At 53.2% G+C, this 16626-nt stretch overlaps 1 protein-coding gene across 8 annotated transcripts in view; it reads right to left on the bottom strand.

Moving 5' to 3' along the window:
• Positions 1–8577: 8577 nt before the first annotated feature.
• ASCC2 (activating signal cointegrator 1 complex subunit 2) overlaps positions 8578–16626 on the bottom strand; it is a 35467-nt gene continuing 27418 nt past the window's right edge. For all 8 annotated transcript variants that reach the window (XM_031443029.2, XM_031443033.2, XM_031443030.2 and 5 more), the window contains 5 exons: positions 12086–12179; positions 11870–12000; positions 11263–11359; positions 10426–10505; positions 8578–9140 (listed from right to left, as the gene is read on the bottom strand). In XM_031443029.2, the coding sequence (XP_031298889.2) occupies positions 8969–9140; positions 10426–10505; positions 11263–11359; positions 11870–12000; positions 12086–12179 (574 nt within the window). In that variant the 3' untranslated portion in view covers positions 8578–8968. The remainder of the gene's footprint in view (positions 9141–10425; positions 10506–11262; positions 11360–11869; positions 12001–12085; positions 12180–16626) is intronic.

Below are 16626 nucleotides of genomic sequence, written 5' to 3'. Positions count from 1 at the left end.
TGCTGGAAGGATAAGAATAAAAATCCTAACAGCGATTATTTCCGGTGGCTTTTCTTTCCCTTTGCTTATCTGTGTGAACCACACCAAGCATGTTACAGATTTTGTAATATAAAGTGCTGGGGGGCGGGGGCAATGTAAGTTATTAAAAAGAAATAGATTCCATCCTGTAACTCAACCAGCCTTTCCAACAACAGGGAGCAACGACTGTCCTACAAATGAGTTTGAAGTCTTCTGAGGAACAGACAAGAATCAATGAATATAGGATGTCTGAGCAATGTGCAAAGTTGGAGGGAATACAAATTCCTCAGGCAGGATGTGTTAGCAAAGGACGAATACCCTGTACCAGGGGCACGCAGCGGCCCCGGCAGAAGATCACATACACATACACACATGTAAATAGCTGCCTCTCCGGGGCACTCACCCAGGGCCAGCCGCTAACACCCCCTGTGTCACTGGATCCTCCATCTGAGGTGGGCACTGCTCTCCACCCCACTTTACAGGTGGAAAATGAGGCTCAGAGAGGTTAAATGTCTTGCCTAGGGTAACACAGCTAGTGAGAGTGCAGCAGAGGTTCAAATCCAGGACAGTTGGCTCCAGAGCCTACACCCCTCTCTACTGCTCCCCACCACGTAAAAATCATTTTTCTTTTTTCATTAGAACCTGGACCTGATATGCTTGGATTTATGCACAGACTGAAAGCCAAGGGCAGACTCCAGCCAGCATCAAGGACAAGGTAATGATGGATTGCTCGGCATGTCAGCCGGGAGCCATTCAGTCAACTGTGAGTACAGGAGTGCTGACTGCCTTCCTGCTGCTCCTGGCATGTCGTCCCTCTGTGACTCCTGCACAGAACCTTTCTCAACTGCTCTGTACCCTCAGAAGGCTGCCAGGTCAACTCCCCTGCTCAAACACCTTCAATGGCTTCCCACTACCTACGAGATCAAGTTCAAATTCCTTAGCTTGACATTTAAGCTCCAGGCAACCTCCAGCCTCACTTCATACTCCTTCCAAACAGGGCTCTTGCTGTGGGTCCCTTTCCTCTCTCATCTTGTGCTCAGATGTGGATTATGGAAACAGAACATGCCTGTGTTTGAATTCCAGCTCTGCTCCCCTCCAGCCAGGTGACCTTGGATGGGTTGCTGTGAGCCTTGGTTTCCTTGTGTGGAAAATGGGATAATGATAATCATACCTCACAGGGTGGTTGGGAAGACACAGGAGATCATGCCTGTGATGTGCTTAGCACAGGTCTACTAGGGGTAGTTTTGTTACGTTGCTACAGCGAATAAATTAGTGGAGGTGGGGACGCTGCACTGTCTCCAGGGATCAGCACCTGATTAGCATATTCAATCCACAAAATGCAGGCAGACAGCTTTGGGGATGACTTCGCAGCTGACTCATCCAAGTGACTGCTTCCCCCCACCACCACCACCATTGTCCCAGCTGCTTTAAAACCACATTCCCTACGTCTTTCCCATCCCTCTGAGGCCCGATCGCTTTCTTGTGCTCCCCTTTGTGTCCCTTGACAATCTTGTTTTCAGCGTCTCTAATACTAGTGTAAACCCCAGCTGCCTCGTGTCCTCCTCAGGCAGATCTTATCTCTTCCCCACACCTTTCACGTGTAACAGAGTCCTCCCTGCTTCTGTCCATCTTCCTCCCTTCCTGATGTCTGAGCAGACTTCTCTCTTCCTCCGGTGCAGGCCTCCAACAGGGAGGCCACTTCCTGCCCTGCGGCTGCAGTGCCACGTGGTGTCTTATCTCCTTGACTCACTAAGCTTTCCTAATGAAACACTAAGTTTCCCTCCAAACTGAGCCCTCCAGTGGATATCCTTTCCTTCCAGTGGCTGACAAGGGAGAGACTATGGCAAAGTGGAGATTTGGAAAATGTGTCCTGCCTGGCATCCTACTTTCCTCTCCTCTCCCTTGCCCCTCTGTCAGTGGAATGACTTGATTTGACAGGTTGTATTAACAGAAGTATGGTGCTTAGAATGAAGGAGGTGATAGGTACTCTTTTTCATGCTGAGCCAACCATGTGTGAGGTATTGTGGCTTCCGGTTCAAGTGCCAAGCTATAGGGAGGCAGGAAAACCAAGGGACTGAAAATACAGACTTTGGAGGCTGGCAGACCTGAGTTTGAATCCTGACTCAGCCACGAGCAAGTGACTAATTTGCTAAATGAGACTTATAATCACACCTATCACCAGGCTTTGTTTCAAGGATTCACTGAAGTAGTTTACAGTCCCACAAGGCTGAGCAGAGCGCATCCTCTGGGCTCCCAGGGCATGTGGCATATACTTACCAGGCTGGACTGTGCTTGTCTTCTCTCTCTGGCTCCTGTGTGTCCATCCTGAGCCATGAAGCTTCTGGGAAGACTGCCCTGGAGGAGTCCGGGCAGCTGTGCTGAGGAGGGGAAAGGTGGGTTGCACAGAAAACTGGCTGGAGCATTGGTGGGAGGCACCTGCCACCCTGTGCCTGGGTCACTGTGAGCAGGGTCCCGTGAGCTCACAGCAGGCCAGGACTGTGCACCCCTTATCCCAGCCATCCTGCCAACGTCTCCAATTTACAGACTAAACAACTATGGCTCAGAGAGCTGAGGCCACCTTGCTCAGAGTCACAGAGCCAGGGAGTGGCTGAGGCCAGCTGGGTTCTGACCTCAGAGCCTAGCCCCTGATCTGAATAACAGAAGTAAAATAGACCACTGACTCCTGAATCTGAATGGCCATTCAGAGGCCCCTGATATCCAAGGAAAAGTTCTGTCTTGGCCATTGCATGTTACTCCGAATTAAGACTCTGGGGGTAGAACTAACACCTTTCTGTGCAGACCCCTCTTGAGCAGGGGAGTCTGGTTTTCCAGGTGTGACATGCCACATGCATCCCTGTTAGCAGGTCACTGAGCTGGTCCTCATCTCTCCTGTGACAGAGGCCAGCTGGACCTGGGGCTGGACTCTGCCCATTGGATCTGTCATGCCGACCTGCTGAGCCTGTCACAGGAACAGGCAGCAGCCGCCCCTTCCTCTAGTCCTACTCCACCCAAAGGGGTCTCAGCTTGACGGTCCCCAGGCCCCCTAGAGGCAGGGGCCTGGGGTAGGGGTGGGGCTGTTTCATGACAGAACTTGCCCGTAAAAGTAAAAGCCATCTCCTGATTCTGTCCTTCTGGTGAGAACTGTCAGCAAAAATACAGGTAGGGGTGGGGGGTGTGGCTCAGTGGTAAAGTTCATGCTTAGCATGCAAGAGGGCCTGAGTTCAATCCCCAGAATCTCCATTAAAATAATAAATAAGTAAATAAATAAACCTAATTACCCCCTCCAAACAAAAACAAAACAAACAAAATAAGATGACCCCGTGCTCCAGGGCCACTCTCCCTTCTGAGCTGGACCTCACTCTGTCTATGGAGTGTGTATCTCCCTGAATAAATCTGCTTGTACTTTACTGTGGCTCACTCTGGAATTCTTTCCTGCTCGATTTCTGGTAACAGAGGTACCTCTAAAATTGTTTGTGGCCTTGGGAACCCACATTTAGAAATGTGCCCCCTGGAAATAACAGGTGATTTGTGCAAAGAGGTTTCTGGCGGGGGAATTAAAAAGGGGACAGAGGCGGTAACTGCTCCAAATGCAGAGGAAACAAGGTTTTCATCTCTCCCGGCTGAACAAGGGTCACTGCTTTCAGACTATTCCCCCAGTTGTGATCTCATGTGACCTGCACAGCTATAGGTCCCCGTGAGGCAAGAGGGCTGGGAGAATGATGATCCCTATTTCGCAAAAGAAATCAAGGCCCAGAGAGTCCATGTGACGGACCCAAGGTCACACAGCTTATTGAGGGATAGGGTCCAGACCCCAGCCTCCTGACCCTTAATCCACTGCTTTTTAAAAAAATTTTTTACCACCACTGGCAACATTTATGAGCAAATTAACAATAAAAAGGATGCACCTGCGGGACCTGGGAGTGTGCGTGTGAAAGAATGCTAAGTAGATCAGACCATGAAATGGAAGACAGGGCGGGGGCCTGGGTGTAATCTCTGCAAATAAAATTCCTCAGTGTACAGGGAGGATTGGCGCTTATCCCACTGGAGGCTCCTTCTCTGTGCCAGGCTCTTCTGTGAAAACCACTTTAAAGAGGAGAAAACCATAATTACCCCCTTGGAATGGCAGAGCACGTAAGGGACGTGTCAGATTGCTGAGGGGTGGGCTCCTGCAACCAGAAAAAGCACACTCAGTGTCATAATTTCACATTTGGAGAACAAGAATTCAATGCCCATTGTTTCTGTGATTCAGACCACAGCCAGTGAAGCTCCACACAACCTCCATGGCTGGGAGACCCACAGAAGCCCAGTAAATTCTGAAGCAGGGCAACTCTCCCCACCCCTAGGGAAGGAGGTGGAGTCTGAAATCCCAGGGCCTGAGATTGGGGCAGGTAGGGGGTTTTAAATAGGTTGAGAAACTCTGGACTAAATGCCCTTTAAGGGTGTCCACATTCTGCCAGTCTGTGTAAAGTTCTTTTGATGATTATTGATCGTTGGAAGAGAATTTCTAGTATGATGTGAAGTTGGAATTTCATGCTCATTGGAAGACACCACCGGTCCCCATCACAGACACACATAGTGCTGGAGATGGTAAACTTTAGGCTGTTTTTTTTTGCCTTTTTCTTTCTTTCTTTCTTTCTTTTTTTTTTTCCCCTTAGACTGAACTTTCTTATCTTGGTTCAGGCTACAGAATTGCAGTAGCCTCTGACCACAGTCAAGGCCCCTCCCTGCGGCCCTGGACACAAAGAGATCTAGATAAGACCTGGTGGCCAGCTGATCTGAGAAATTCACATGGGCCCTGACTCCACCCCTCCCTTCCCTGGGGACTAGCCTCCCCCCTGAGCAGGAGGTGGTAGGGGAGGTGGCTCCTGGGTGCCTCCCTGGCTCCTTCTGAAGATCCCGTAAACATGCTCTGGGTGCTAACACTCCCTCCTCACCTCTGAGCCCCCTCTTCCTTCTCTTTGATATTAAGTTCCTCTCTAGATGGGCCCACTCTCCTGCCTTCTCTTCCTCATTTCCCACTCTTCCCACTGGCTACCTCCCCGCCACTTCCTGGCAGAGCTGGGCAGTGAGCCCCATTCCCTTGGCCTGCTTGACCTCTTGGCTGCTACCTGACAGTGTGATCACCAGCCTCTGCTTCCGGAAAGTCTCTTTGCTCTCAGACTCTGTTGACCCTGCCTACTCATTTCTTCATTCATTTATTTATTAGGAATTAGCACAACTGTTACTAATCATTTTTCCAAAATGTCTTAACATTCAGATCCCCCTTGGACTGTGTAGTCCATGAGGGCAGAGTCGGGTCTTTCTCACACATGCCCCGTGGGCCTTGGTAAATGTGTGCTGAGGAGATGCACTTGTCCTCCCCTCCTTGACCCTCCAGCCGGCCTGACCATCCACACCCCAAGCCCTGAGGGCAGGCAGCAAACACAGAGCTGCTGCTCTGGACAGATGCCTGGGCCATGGCCTGGCCTGGCCTGTGGCTGTAACTCTGGGGCACACTCCCTTTCCTCCACCTCCCACATTCACCCTGGATCCTTTGACTTTCCCGCCTCTTAGCCCCTTCCCAGGCTGCAGAGCTCCCCAGCCTCTGCCATCCCCATCTTAGCTGAGAATGTTCTACCTCCAGCCTTTTTCCCACTTCCCCTAGAAAGAGACTGGACACAAAAATGAAGAATCATTCAGCAGGCTTGATGGCAGACTGGATGCAGAGGAAAGGATAAACGAATTTGAAAATAGAAAGTGAAAAAATGGAACAGAGCATCTGAGACCTGTAGGACAGTGTCAACTGGGCCAATATGCATGTATAATTGGGGCTCATTGCTTGGCCCGATGAAATGGCATTTCCTATCCTCTGGTTCCGCAGCTGTTTTTACTTGCGTTTTTTTCTTGTAAGAACTGTATTCACAAGGATGTGAGTCTGGGGGAAAGAGAGAAATGGCAGGTGGCTTCAGGGTTAAGAGTTGGCTTTAGAAGTACAATCCTGGGACTGAATCCTCCCTTGGTCACGTTAGATGTGTGACCTTGGGCAGGCAACCTACCCTCTCCACAACTCGGTTTTCTCATCTGGACTTACTGTGTGAGGAGTAAACAAGATAATGTAAGGAATGAGCCAAGCAGAAACTCTGGCCACGGGAGGTGCTCAGTAAGTGCTTTTATTCTAATTACAAATGATTGTGGTCTCACCATGACCCTCATCCATGCTCCCACCATCATTTTTGGTTATGCACATTCCTTTCCAGTCTTGGGAAAAATGCTAGAAAGTTTTTTTTCTAACATTTTCACAATCATGGTGCATTACCATCATGTATTCTGCTTTCAAATTTATTCTTAAAATCAAAAAAACACTTGAATATTTAGTTTCTAATGTGGCTACCATTGACATCATTTTTAAGGGCTACGCAACACACCCCTGCAGTTTTGGTGAGTTTACTTTTACTTTGTTTCTTTTCCTCCCTGTACGATTTCACGCAAGCTCCTGGTGTGGCTGGGACAGGCAGGCTCCTGCCAAGCATTTACTCCTCCAGGAGGAACCTGGCTGTCTCAGAAAGGATCTGTATCCAGGCTCTGCTGCTAACTTGCCATGGGCTCTGAGCAGGTTACTTGCCCTCCTTGGGCTCCCGGGGCCCCTTTTACGGATGACAGGCCCTGCCCACCTGCTTCACAGAGGCACAAGCGTGCTGCTCAAACATGTCTAACATCACTGCCACTCATGGACTGGAAACAAAGACACTCAAGTCTTAAGTCCTTTCGGAGGCACAAGGTCTTAAAAGCTTCCTGGGAAATGCCTGTGATGGTCAGGTTCTCTGCCAGGGTACAGAGAAGGCACTTAGAAAATTCCTGCTTAGGAGCAGTAATGGGGGAGGTGGGGCCCAGTGACCAACCCAGAGGGGTTTGGAGCCCCCACCCCTCTCACTTTAAGCTGCCCATCTTAAACCCTGAGGCCTCCTTGGAGGATCCAATTGGCATCAAGTGGAAACCACTGGTCTGGTCCAACATACCTAATTTATACATAGGGAAGCTGAGGCCCCAAGAGGCAAAGGGGTAAGCCTGCCAGCACTATTCTGGATGTCCCCTGAGCTGTTTACAAAGCATCCCTGAAAGGGTGCCCTCATGATCTGAAATGGAAAATCACCCTGAGGTGATTCCTTAGGGGAGACTGAGTTTGACCTGGCACTACATCCTGGCAAATATAAAAAATCACCCCTGTCTTCTCAAATCCTTTAAACCAGGATGGTCAGGGGAAGCCTGAACTCCAGGTGGTCAGGAGATGCAGATGACAAAGTGAAGGAAGGTGTGAGGGGCTGTATAAACAGTAACAGGTAAGGCAGGTGAAGCCCAGGAGCTGCCCAACCCGCTTCACTTCGCTCCAGGGCCAAGTACTGGGCCTGAGCAGCTCGGTGAGACAGAAAAAAAACCGGGCCTGCCGCTGAGCTCCGTCCCTGGCAAAGGCCTCCGGGAGGAAACAGAGTCTTCCTGCTGCCTGTCAGGATGGCCGATCCGGGGCCTGATCTCAGCTAATCTGACAGCGCGAGGGGAGGACACCACCCCCACATCTGCTCTGCAACTCAAACATGCCGAGAGGACTGGTGCGACACAGAGGAATTGCTATTGATTTCCACTTGTGCGGGCTGACCTAACAAAACCAATTCGTCAAGTGCATGTCTGCCTCGCTGCTTCAGAGGCTCACCCTAACCACGTGCAAATCAATTGTACTAGCGTCTAAGGTGATCTGTCAAGGTCCAGCTGGGCAGGGACCCTGGCTTCCGCTGATGGACTCTGGGCCAGGCTGGGCGGGAATCAGCCCAGCAAATGCCCCACTGCTGATCTGCCACAGCTCGGCCACATTCTAGATGGCCCAGGAATTGGGGCCCCGGCAGCTGTGGCCACGCTAAGAGCTGGTTGGCCATGCCTGGGAGGGGGTTTTGAGGAATAAGGCCCAAGTCCCACTCGCTTCAGCGGGGCTTGGCAGTGACATCCTCATTTGCTTCTTCCTGTCTCTGGGCCCTTGATTTGGGAAGATTTAATGGAGTGTATGTGCAACCAGGAGGCGCTGAGTTCTGGCACTGGCTCTGCTGCTGGCCAACTGTCCTCAGGCCAGCTATGAGATGGAGACAACACCACCCATGGGGTCTAGGGCCCTATAGAGGCCAGGGTACAGAGAAGGCACTGAGCGTCCAACCTCTGTTCTCCCACCTCCTGTCTGGGGCCTGGGACCTTCAGTTCTCAGTGCCTCGCCTTCCTCATCTGTACTATGGGGCTGAAAACAGTACCTACCTCCTAGGGTGGCGGTCATGGGGACTGAACCAGATAACGGAAAGGACTGCAGGACCTCATACCCTCAGCCCCTCCTTCCACAGGCGGGGACCGGAGGCTCAGAGAAGGGAGTGATGTTCTCAGGGCCACACAGCAAGGCAGAGTGGGATCAGGAGGGGTTGAAATGAGAGGCAAGCACGAAAGGCTGATGAAAAGGGCATGGTCCCGCCTGCTTCCTCTCCCAATGGCAGCTGTCACTGAAGAAACAGGACACGGGGAGCAGGTGGCGGGCCCATCAGGGATCACTCCTTCAAAGGGTCAAAAACTTTATTCGCAGGCCTTTTTTGTTTGTTTTTTGTTTTTGAATATACAGGTTTCCTGCCGTCCAGGGAGAAAGGGAGGTGGTGTCTTGCTGCACGAGGCTTGGGGGGGGGCCTGCCTAGGGGCTCTGTCCCCGTCCCTTTCACCTGCTCGCCGGCCCCATGGGTTCCTCCGCCGTGGGATAAGGCACTGTGTGTTCTGCAGGAAGGCGCTCACGGCTGGCTGGTGGATGAGGAGGCAGCCTTCTCAGGGGCGGCAAAGCTGAGGCTATTGAGAGGAGGACTTGAACTTGGGGCCCCAGCAGGGGGCCAACTGGTGAGGAGGACCCAGGCAGCAGTAACTCAGCCTCGCAGGCCCGGCTGGCCCTGGCGCAGCAGCCTCAGGACGGAATCATGCCTTTGCTTCTTTTGCGGTCGGCCATGGTTCTCCGGTTGTGGTTGGCTCGAGTCGCCTTGTTGGCTTCCTTCTTCCTGCGTTCCTGCGTTGTCTCCCGGCTCTGTCCTTGACCCCGGGGGCTGCCGGCCACCGCCCCCGAGCTGTCATGCCGGTACCTGAGAGAGGAACAACCCACCTTGGAAGAACCCATCAGCCAGTGGAGGCCCTGATGGGAAGAGCCCATCGCTGTCCTTGGAGGTCCCTGGGAGAGGACACAGCCCTGTCCCACGGGCCAGGACACCCATGTCCCAGCTTCTGGTGGGAGAAGAAATGCAGCCTGGCAGGGGGCTCCCGCCAGCCCCATGCCTGCTGCCTTGCCTCCAGATGGGCCCCTGGCTAAGCTGTGAGGGTTGACCAGCTAGTGGGCTGACCGCAGCCCACAACAAGGAGAGGAGGAGGGCTTGGGGATGGATCCCCTACCTTCTCCATCCAGGGCCACATGCTACGGGTGAGCTAAGACTCCTGCTCTACACCTCAGGGCCTTGCTTGGTGACCTCCAAAGACCAAGTGCATTCAGATATGACCTAGGGCCTCTTCAGACCATCTCAACTGCTGGGGGTGCCCAGAGCTCTGTGCTCAGGGGGCTGGGATGGATCAGAAATCAGAGTTGCTTTGTTCTCTGTCCAACAAACTTCTGGGGCTCCCCACTGCCTTCAGAATGAGATCCAATGCCCTCCCCCTTGGCGAGGGCCCCTGCATCCAGTGGGCAGTGCCGTGAGAGTCTCAGGGCCAGGGCAGGGGACTGGGCTACCACCCCTGGGTTGGCCTTAAGTGGAGGAGGGACCTGGGGCAGGTCCTTGGCCCCATGGGGAAGACAAGGGGGTGAATTAGAGGGGTCTCTGATACCTGTTCCCAGGTCTCCTCCAAAGATCCCTTTGACCACCCTGAGCTTTCTTGCCTTTTTGCCCTCACATGACAAAGTCCTTTGCACATTTTCCACTTTTAAGGTCCCAGCTCATATGCCCCTGTCCCTATCACGCCTGTGTCAGCCATAAAGGATGTATGCGTATCTGCCTGTGTGTCTGAGCTCTCCCACGTTTTACAGTCTGACACCAGCCAGCTGTAACACATCGTGTTCCCACACTGGGGGATAAACCCCTTGTAGTGTCTAACAAGTAATGGTTACAAGTGTGGACCCCAGAGCTAGACCACCTGGACTCAATCTTTGCTCTACCACCTCTAGCTGTGTGACCATTGGCAGGTTACTTAACATGTCTTGGCCTCAGTTTCCTCACCTGTAAAATGAGGGTAATGATCATAGTAGCTACTTCATAGGTTTGTTGCCAGAGCTCAATTAACACACATAAAGCACTTGGGGTTTATATGTGGGCTTCTGGGATGACTGGCTGGGCTTTTCCCAGATGGGTTCCCTCCCACCAAAACAGTTCTTCAAATGCTCACCCTTTCCTGGCCAGGAAGGCCATGCGCCTGGCTTCTGCTTTCTCCCGCAGCACCGCAGGGTCCTGCACAAAATGGTCGGGCTGTGGAGAGGAGGGGAGAAAAGAATGAGCTGCCCCATTTCCCTAAGCTGTGGTGAGGCTGTCCTTGGCCCCATCTGGTGATGCCCCCAGGCCAGGAGTGGGGGATGCCACAGCGCAGCAGGGTGAGGCCCTAGAAGGGAGCGTTTCTGTCAGGCCTTGCTACTCATTATGTTGGTGGCCTGGCCCTGGACACATCTGAATTTGTCACCCTGGCAGGAGTGCTTGAGGGATCCAGGGGTCGCCGGCTGCTGCCCCACTCAACCTGGGCAGCACTGCTTCTGTCTGTTTTATATGAGGTTCTAGTTAAGATTTCATTTGAAAAAAAAAAAAAAGATTTCATTTGAAGAAAAAGTTTCGCGGCTAAAAACTAGAATTTTTCAAACCCGCCATCCCAGATGACCTCCAAAGGGCCCTCTGGGCTCTAATGCCTCTCTAATTTTAAGAATTGCCAACCCGGGCATGGAGGTCGACAGCTGCCCCCTTTCCCGGCCCCCAGGCTCCTGGGCCTAATGAACCCAGCAGCTCAAAGACCCAGCCTGTGATCCATCCCCTGGGCCCTCATAGGGCAGCAGAGGTGGATTCTAAGCCAGCAGCTCTCCGAGCAGACATCCTGGGCTCAAAGGGACCCCCTGCTCCCACCCTGGGCAGTGGTTCTGGACCTGCCTCAAGGCCAGATGCAAGGAGTTGGGGAGCAGCTCCTGATTCGCCCCTCAGAATTATACCCCCCACTTCCATCTGCCACCTGCCAATGAGGTACCTTGGGGGCCTCATCCTCAGCCTCCTCCTCGTCCTCGTCCTCTTCCTGCCCTTCTCCGGGCACTTTGGTTCTCAGCACCTGAGGGATGGTGAAGGGCCTGAGGGTTTAGAGAGAAAGTGAAATCAAAGACTAGATTAAACCTGGAGAGAGAGCCGCAGGGCGGAGGGAATCCTGCTGGATAAGAGGGGCCGCCAGGGCTTGGGAGGTGGGGAAAAATCAAAGCACTTTTGAAGCCAGCTTTGCTCCAGCCCCTGGATTCTGCGAGGGTCCCAGGGTCTGACGCAGGGGGCCTAGAAGAGGCTGAGCTGGGGCCATGGGGGGTCTCCAGTCCTCTCTAGTCAGGGCAGCTCTGCTTTTACTGGGGAACTGAGCGAGCTCCATAAGATTCCCCTGGGAAAAGTTTTCCACAATTAAGAAGAAAAATGTAAAACTCCTGCATGAGACCAAATAACTGCTGACTCACTCACAGGGTAGGTTGGACCAGCTGGCACAGAGGTTGGCTGGGGGTGGAGTCAGGAGGCCTGGGTTTGGGCCTTGGCTTCCCCGCCCACCCCGTATCAACAAGAGCCTATGGGAGGGCCGCTCTGCCCCATCCCTCCAGCCTCACCTGCGGCTGATGAGCTCATCGTCCGAGTCAGCATCGTTGGCGCCCACCTGGTTGCCGTCATATGTGTCATCATACTCGTCCTCGTAGTCGTCGCCGTGGTAAGGCGAGCCCTCACCCGGCTGCAGCGGCACCTGCACCGGCAGAAGCGGGGCTGAGAGGGGCCCGGGGCTGGCCGGTCTCCCCGCCCAGCAGGGCCGGCGGGCCCGGGTCACCTACCTCCTCCAGCACCACACTGTACTGCTCATAGCGCTGCCGCTGCGCCAGCACCTCCCGCTTGTCGTTCACCAGGCTCCGCGTGTTCTCTCCCTTCCTGGCGTCGAGGGGACAGCGAGGAGAGACAGGGAAAACCATCAGGCTTGGAAGGCGTGGGAAGAGGGGGTCAGCACAAGAGTCTGAGAGACCACAGCTCACTTCTCCCCGCTTCGGGCTGCACAGCTGAGATCAAGCTCCGGAAGGGGTGTCTAGCCGCTTTGGAGGGCATCCCAGGGGCAACTGCCCACCCATCGGCCAGGGAACTCCTCTTAGAGGCGTCTGCCCTGGAGAAGTGCTGGCCATGTGCACAAAGGGGTCAGACTGGGGATTTTCTTCTCAGCGTTGTTTTAACAGAGGAAAGTGGAGAGTAACTCCTGTCCACGACGAGGGAAATGGCCAAAGGACCTGGGCCACATCCGGACTACAGAACGCTGGGCAGCAGCTCTTAAGAATGACGGCGATCTGTTTCTGCCAATGGAGAAAGAATTCTAAGACATTCTTCAGGAGAAAAGCGAGCATAGGAAAAGGCACACAGTATGATCCCATCTGTATAAAAAGCAGAAAGCAAACCAGACCAGCTGCCCGATCCTGCGGGCACACATCTATCTATGTATGTAAAGGCACAGAGAGAGGGCTAGTAAGCCCCCCAACCACTGACTGGTTACTCCCATAGGGGGCCTGAGGTGATCCCAATCTTTTAAAACACAAAAATTTTAGAAAGAGCAGGGAGAGGGTAATAGCACAGTGGTAGAGCACATGCTTAGCACACATGAGGTCCTAGGTTCAATCCCCAGTACCTCCACTTAAAAACAAATTTTTTAAGAAAGATCAAGGCCACAGGGTAGATTTCCTACCAAGCTCAGAGGAACCCTAGGGGACCTCGGGTATGAGGGGCCAGGAGGGGTCCTGGACTCTTCCTCTCACCCCTGATGGAGCACAGCGGCCCTTTGTCTGTTCTGCGGGGCAATCGTCCAGACTGCATGGCAAGAAAAGGTCTGAAAGTCTCACTCCTGTCATATCACAGGTGAGGAAACTCGGAGGCAGGGGAGGGACGGTTTGGGAACCCAGCGAGCTGCAGCGCAGCTCTGGTGGGGACTCAGGCCTCTTGACTCGTGGCTCTGCAGATCTGTAGAAAAAGCCGGCCTGCCAGACGTTCAAGCCTCTGGAATGTAGTTTCTAGCCCTGCAGGGGAAAAATCAATACGAGATGCCAGGCAAGAAAATCCAGCTTAGCTGTGAAATCGGGCCTCTGGAATGTATCAAGGGTAGTGGGAAAAAAAAAAAAAAAAAAAAGAAGAGACACAAAGCCCGTAGTGTCCATAAAAATCTTCTATTAACTGGCTTTTGGTGCAGGGAGGGGCAGGTGCCTGGGTCTGGCGGGCTGTCTGCCAGGGAGCCTGGGGCAGGTCAGAACTGCAGTCCCCCTGTGGTAGGTGAGGATCTGGCTTCCTTTGACAGTTTTTATTAAAGACCTACTATGTGCTTGGCAGGATGCTAAGGCTGGGCCGGGGAGAGATTCAGAAAAGAGTAAGATGTAGATTTGCCCTCATGGAACTCAGTCTCGTGGGGTGACAGGCCAAGAGCAGAAATGTGCACAGAGAAGGCGGGCATGCCCTGGAAACACTGAGAAAGCAGAAGTAAACTCGGGGCGGGGAGCCTAGCTGGGGTAATGGAGGCTCTATGGTGTGGAGACATCCGATTAGGACCAGGGGAAAATCTCAGTCCATGGGAACCTTTCACATCACACCAGAAGAGGGGGCCTGTGACCTCTCCTTTTCCACCTGAGGAATCAGGCCTCGGCCCTTTGCTGGCTCTCCTTGCCACGTTGAGGGCTGGAGAGCAAAGAGGCAGAGAGGACATGAAAGGGGCCAAGCTTGTCCAGGTGGTTGGTGCCACTGGCAGAAGCACATCCATTCAATCAGCACGCATTTCCTGAGGGCCTCCTAGGTGCCGGGCCTTGTGCTGGGCCAGGGGACTGAGGATGAATGAGAGCTGTCACCGTTCCTTCTGCCACATCCCACGGCTCCCGGTCTACCCAGTCCCCACTCTGGGCAGGAGGGAGGTTCTTTCACACTGTGTGGCCTCTGGTTATGTGACTCCCTGGCAAGACCAGATGGAGGAGCCTGCCAAACTGCACCTGCCCCAGCTGGGTCCTAGGAGAGAATACAGGTAAGGACAGAGGAGCCTGGTGCCCTGGATACCCCATCCAGGAAGGTGTGGCTTTGGCCCCATGACCTCATTTGGAACCAGGAAGGACAAGAAAATCAGGGGCAAAACCAGCCAGGAAAGGATCCACCTGAGGGGCTAGAACGTCAATCAAGCAGCTTTGGAGACTGTCTTTGGAACAGGCTGCTTACTCGACCGCCTACAAGATGGCAGCAAGCCCAGGGAACACGTGGGCCTGGCCACCTTTCCCTGCCTCACTACCTCCAGCCTCTCCTTCAAAGCCTAACTCAAACTGGCCCTTAGTTGGGTGACACCCACCTTTAAACTTCTACAGGGCCTGCAGAGGCAAATAAACCTCTCCTTTTCCACGTGAGGACTCAGGGGATCCAGAGAGGCAGAGTAATATTCCCAAGGTCACCCAGCTTTGACCAGCAGAGCCAGGGCCAGAACACAGGGCTCTAACTCACGTCTGCTCAGCTACTTCTGAGCTGTGTGATCGTAGGAATCCCCTCATCCTTGCCAAGACATGGTTCTGCCTCCCAGGGGTGATGTGAGGATGAAATTAGAAGATGAGTAGAAGTGGACCTAGCACCTGCTAAGCTCAGTGGAATGAATCCTATTTGTTTTACCACAGGACTTATCAGAGCCTTTAACATGCTGATGTGACCTATAGCTCTCCAAAGGGCACAGAGTACACAGACATTTTTGGCAATAGAACCATTTTGAGAAATAACACATTATCTCCCAGGGTACCACTGTTCAGTTCACAGGAGTCAGGGGACCCCACCTTAAACACACTGCCTTCATCTAGCTGTGTATCTGTAGCACATGTGCTTAGTGTCTACCCAACAACCACACTTTCAGGGAAAGCCTGACCCTTACTCCTAACAGACCTTCACTCTGTTCAGGTCTTCCTCCCCTTCTCCCTTCTCCTGGAACCCTGGACCTCAGCCCTGGGACCCAGTTCCCCAGTGAGATGTGAGGGGAATCTGGAGGCCTCTGGGAAAAGTCTCCTGGTCATTTCTGGAGGTCACAGCTGAAACAGCTGCAGCCACCCAGCGGCCTTGATGGAGCCAGTTCCCAGATGGAAAGGATCTCATGATGTGGCTGTACCACAGGTCAGTCAAGCCCAGGCTGCCCTACCTGGTGACTCCCTATCACCCAAGGGAACAGAGTTCCTTGTTACTTGAGTCCCTGACTGCATCCAATCTGGTTTAACGACAGTCATATGTTTTAACTCAAGGGTGATCTGCCTTGTGCTACTTAATTTCTCATGTGCTCTGTGAAGGCAGGGCTAAGGGCCCTGAGTCCCTCCACCCTGCCCAGATCAGGACAAGTGTCCCCACTGAGGTCCCTCTATGTCCCATCCCAGCTCTGTCACTGTTTAATGGGTCTAAGTCTTTCCCATGGTCTCTGTGCCATTGGAGGGCGAGGCTCAGGTGCCCTGCTCACCTTGTCTCCCTGGTCTCTAGCAGAGGATAGCAAATCTGGTGATAGCAAATCGCTTAATAAATATTTGCTGAATGAATCAATAAATAACGAACACACGAACAGAGGCTTTGCCTCTTTGCAATCCCCAACCCTTGGGCCACACAGCACGAGTTCAGTAAACATTTGCTACCCAGTCTCTCTGCCAGGCAGCCTGGCGCGCCCTTCGAGCAGGGGTACAGCCCTCTTTGTCTGCCCCTCTCCCCACAGCAGGGTCATTCTGGCCTGGAACAGCGGCCACTGATACGGGATAACATCTCCAGCCTGGGATCCGGGGATGTCGCAATGTGTATGACTAAGCAGTTTGCAAATGCTTCCCGTCCAGCCAGCCAGATGGCTTTACAATTGCCCTGGGCTGGTCCCCAAGCCCTCAGCCAGCCGCACTTCCAGCACTGGGCGGCCCTGGGAAGGGGAAGCAGCTTGTGCTTCTGCTACTGGGGCTCCTTTCACAAGAATGGGGCAGGTCCCCTCCCCTCTCTGAACTTCACGGCCTAAAGGATAGTCTGCACTTGCCCAGCAGTTCCCAGATTTCTGAATTCCACGAACCAACCCCACTCAGGAGAACTCTGGGGGACGAACAGAGGGCTGTCAATGTCTCATCCTCTCCACCATGGCTGGTGACTCTCAGTCCCTGCAAAGGGCTTCCATTCCAAAGCCAGATGTGCTTTCCAAAACACAAAATATGTTGGCTGGGGACCCTTGCCATGCTCCCCGAGGCCTTGGGGCCAATGCCTCTGCTATTCACTCTGCTTGGAAAGCGTCTCCTTCTCCCTTTACAGAACTGACCCTTCCCTGACCTTCTACAAACAGTCCCATGTCATTTTCTCCGAGGAGCCCTTCTCCCTGGATGGA

This window comes from Camelus dromedarius, chromosome 31 (genome assembly GCF_036321535.1).
Source record: "Camelus dromedarius isolate mCamDro1 chromosome 31, mCamDro1.pat, whole genome shotgun sequence".
NCBI classification, from domain to species: Eukaryota; Metazoa; Chordata; class Mammalia; order Artiodactyla; family Camelidae; genus Camelus; species Camelus dromedarius.
This window is presented reverse-complemented; position numbering and strand designations above follow the sequence as displayed.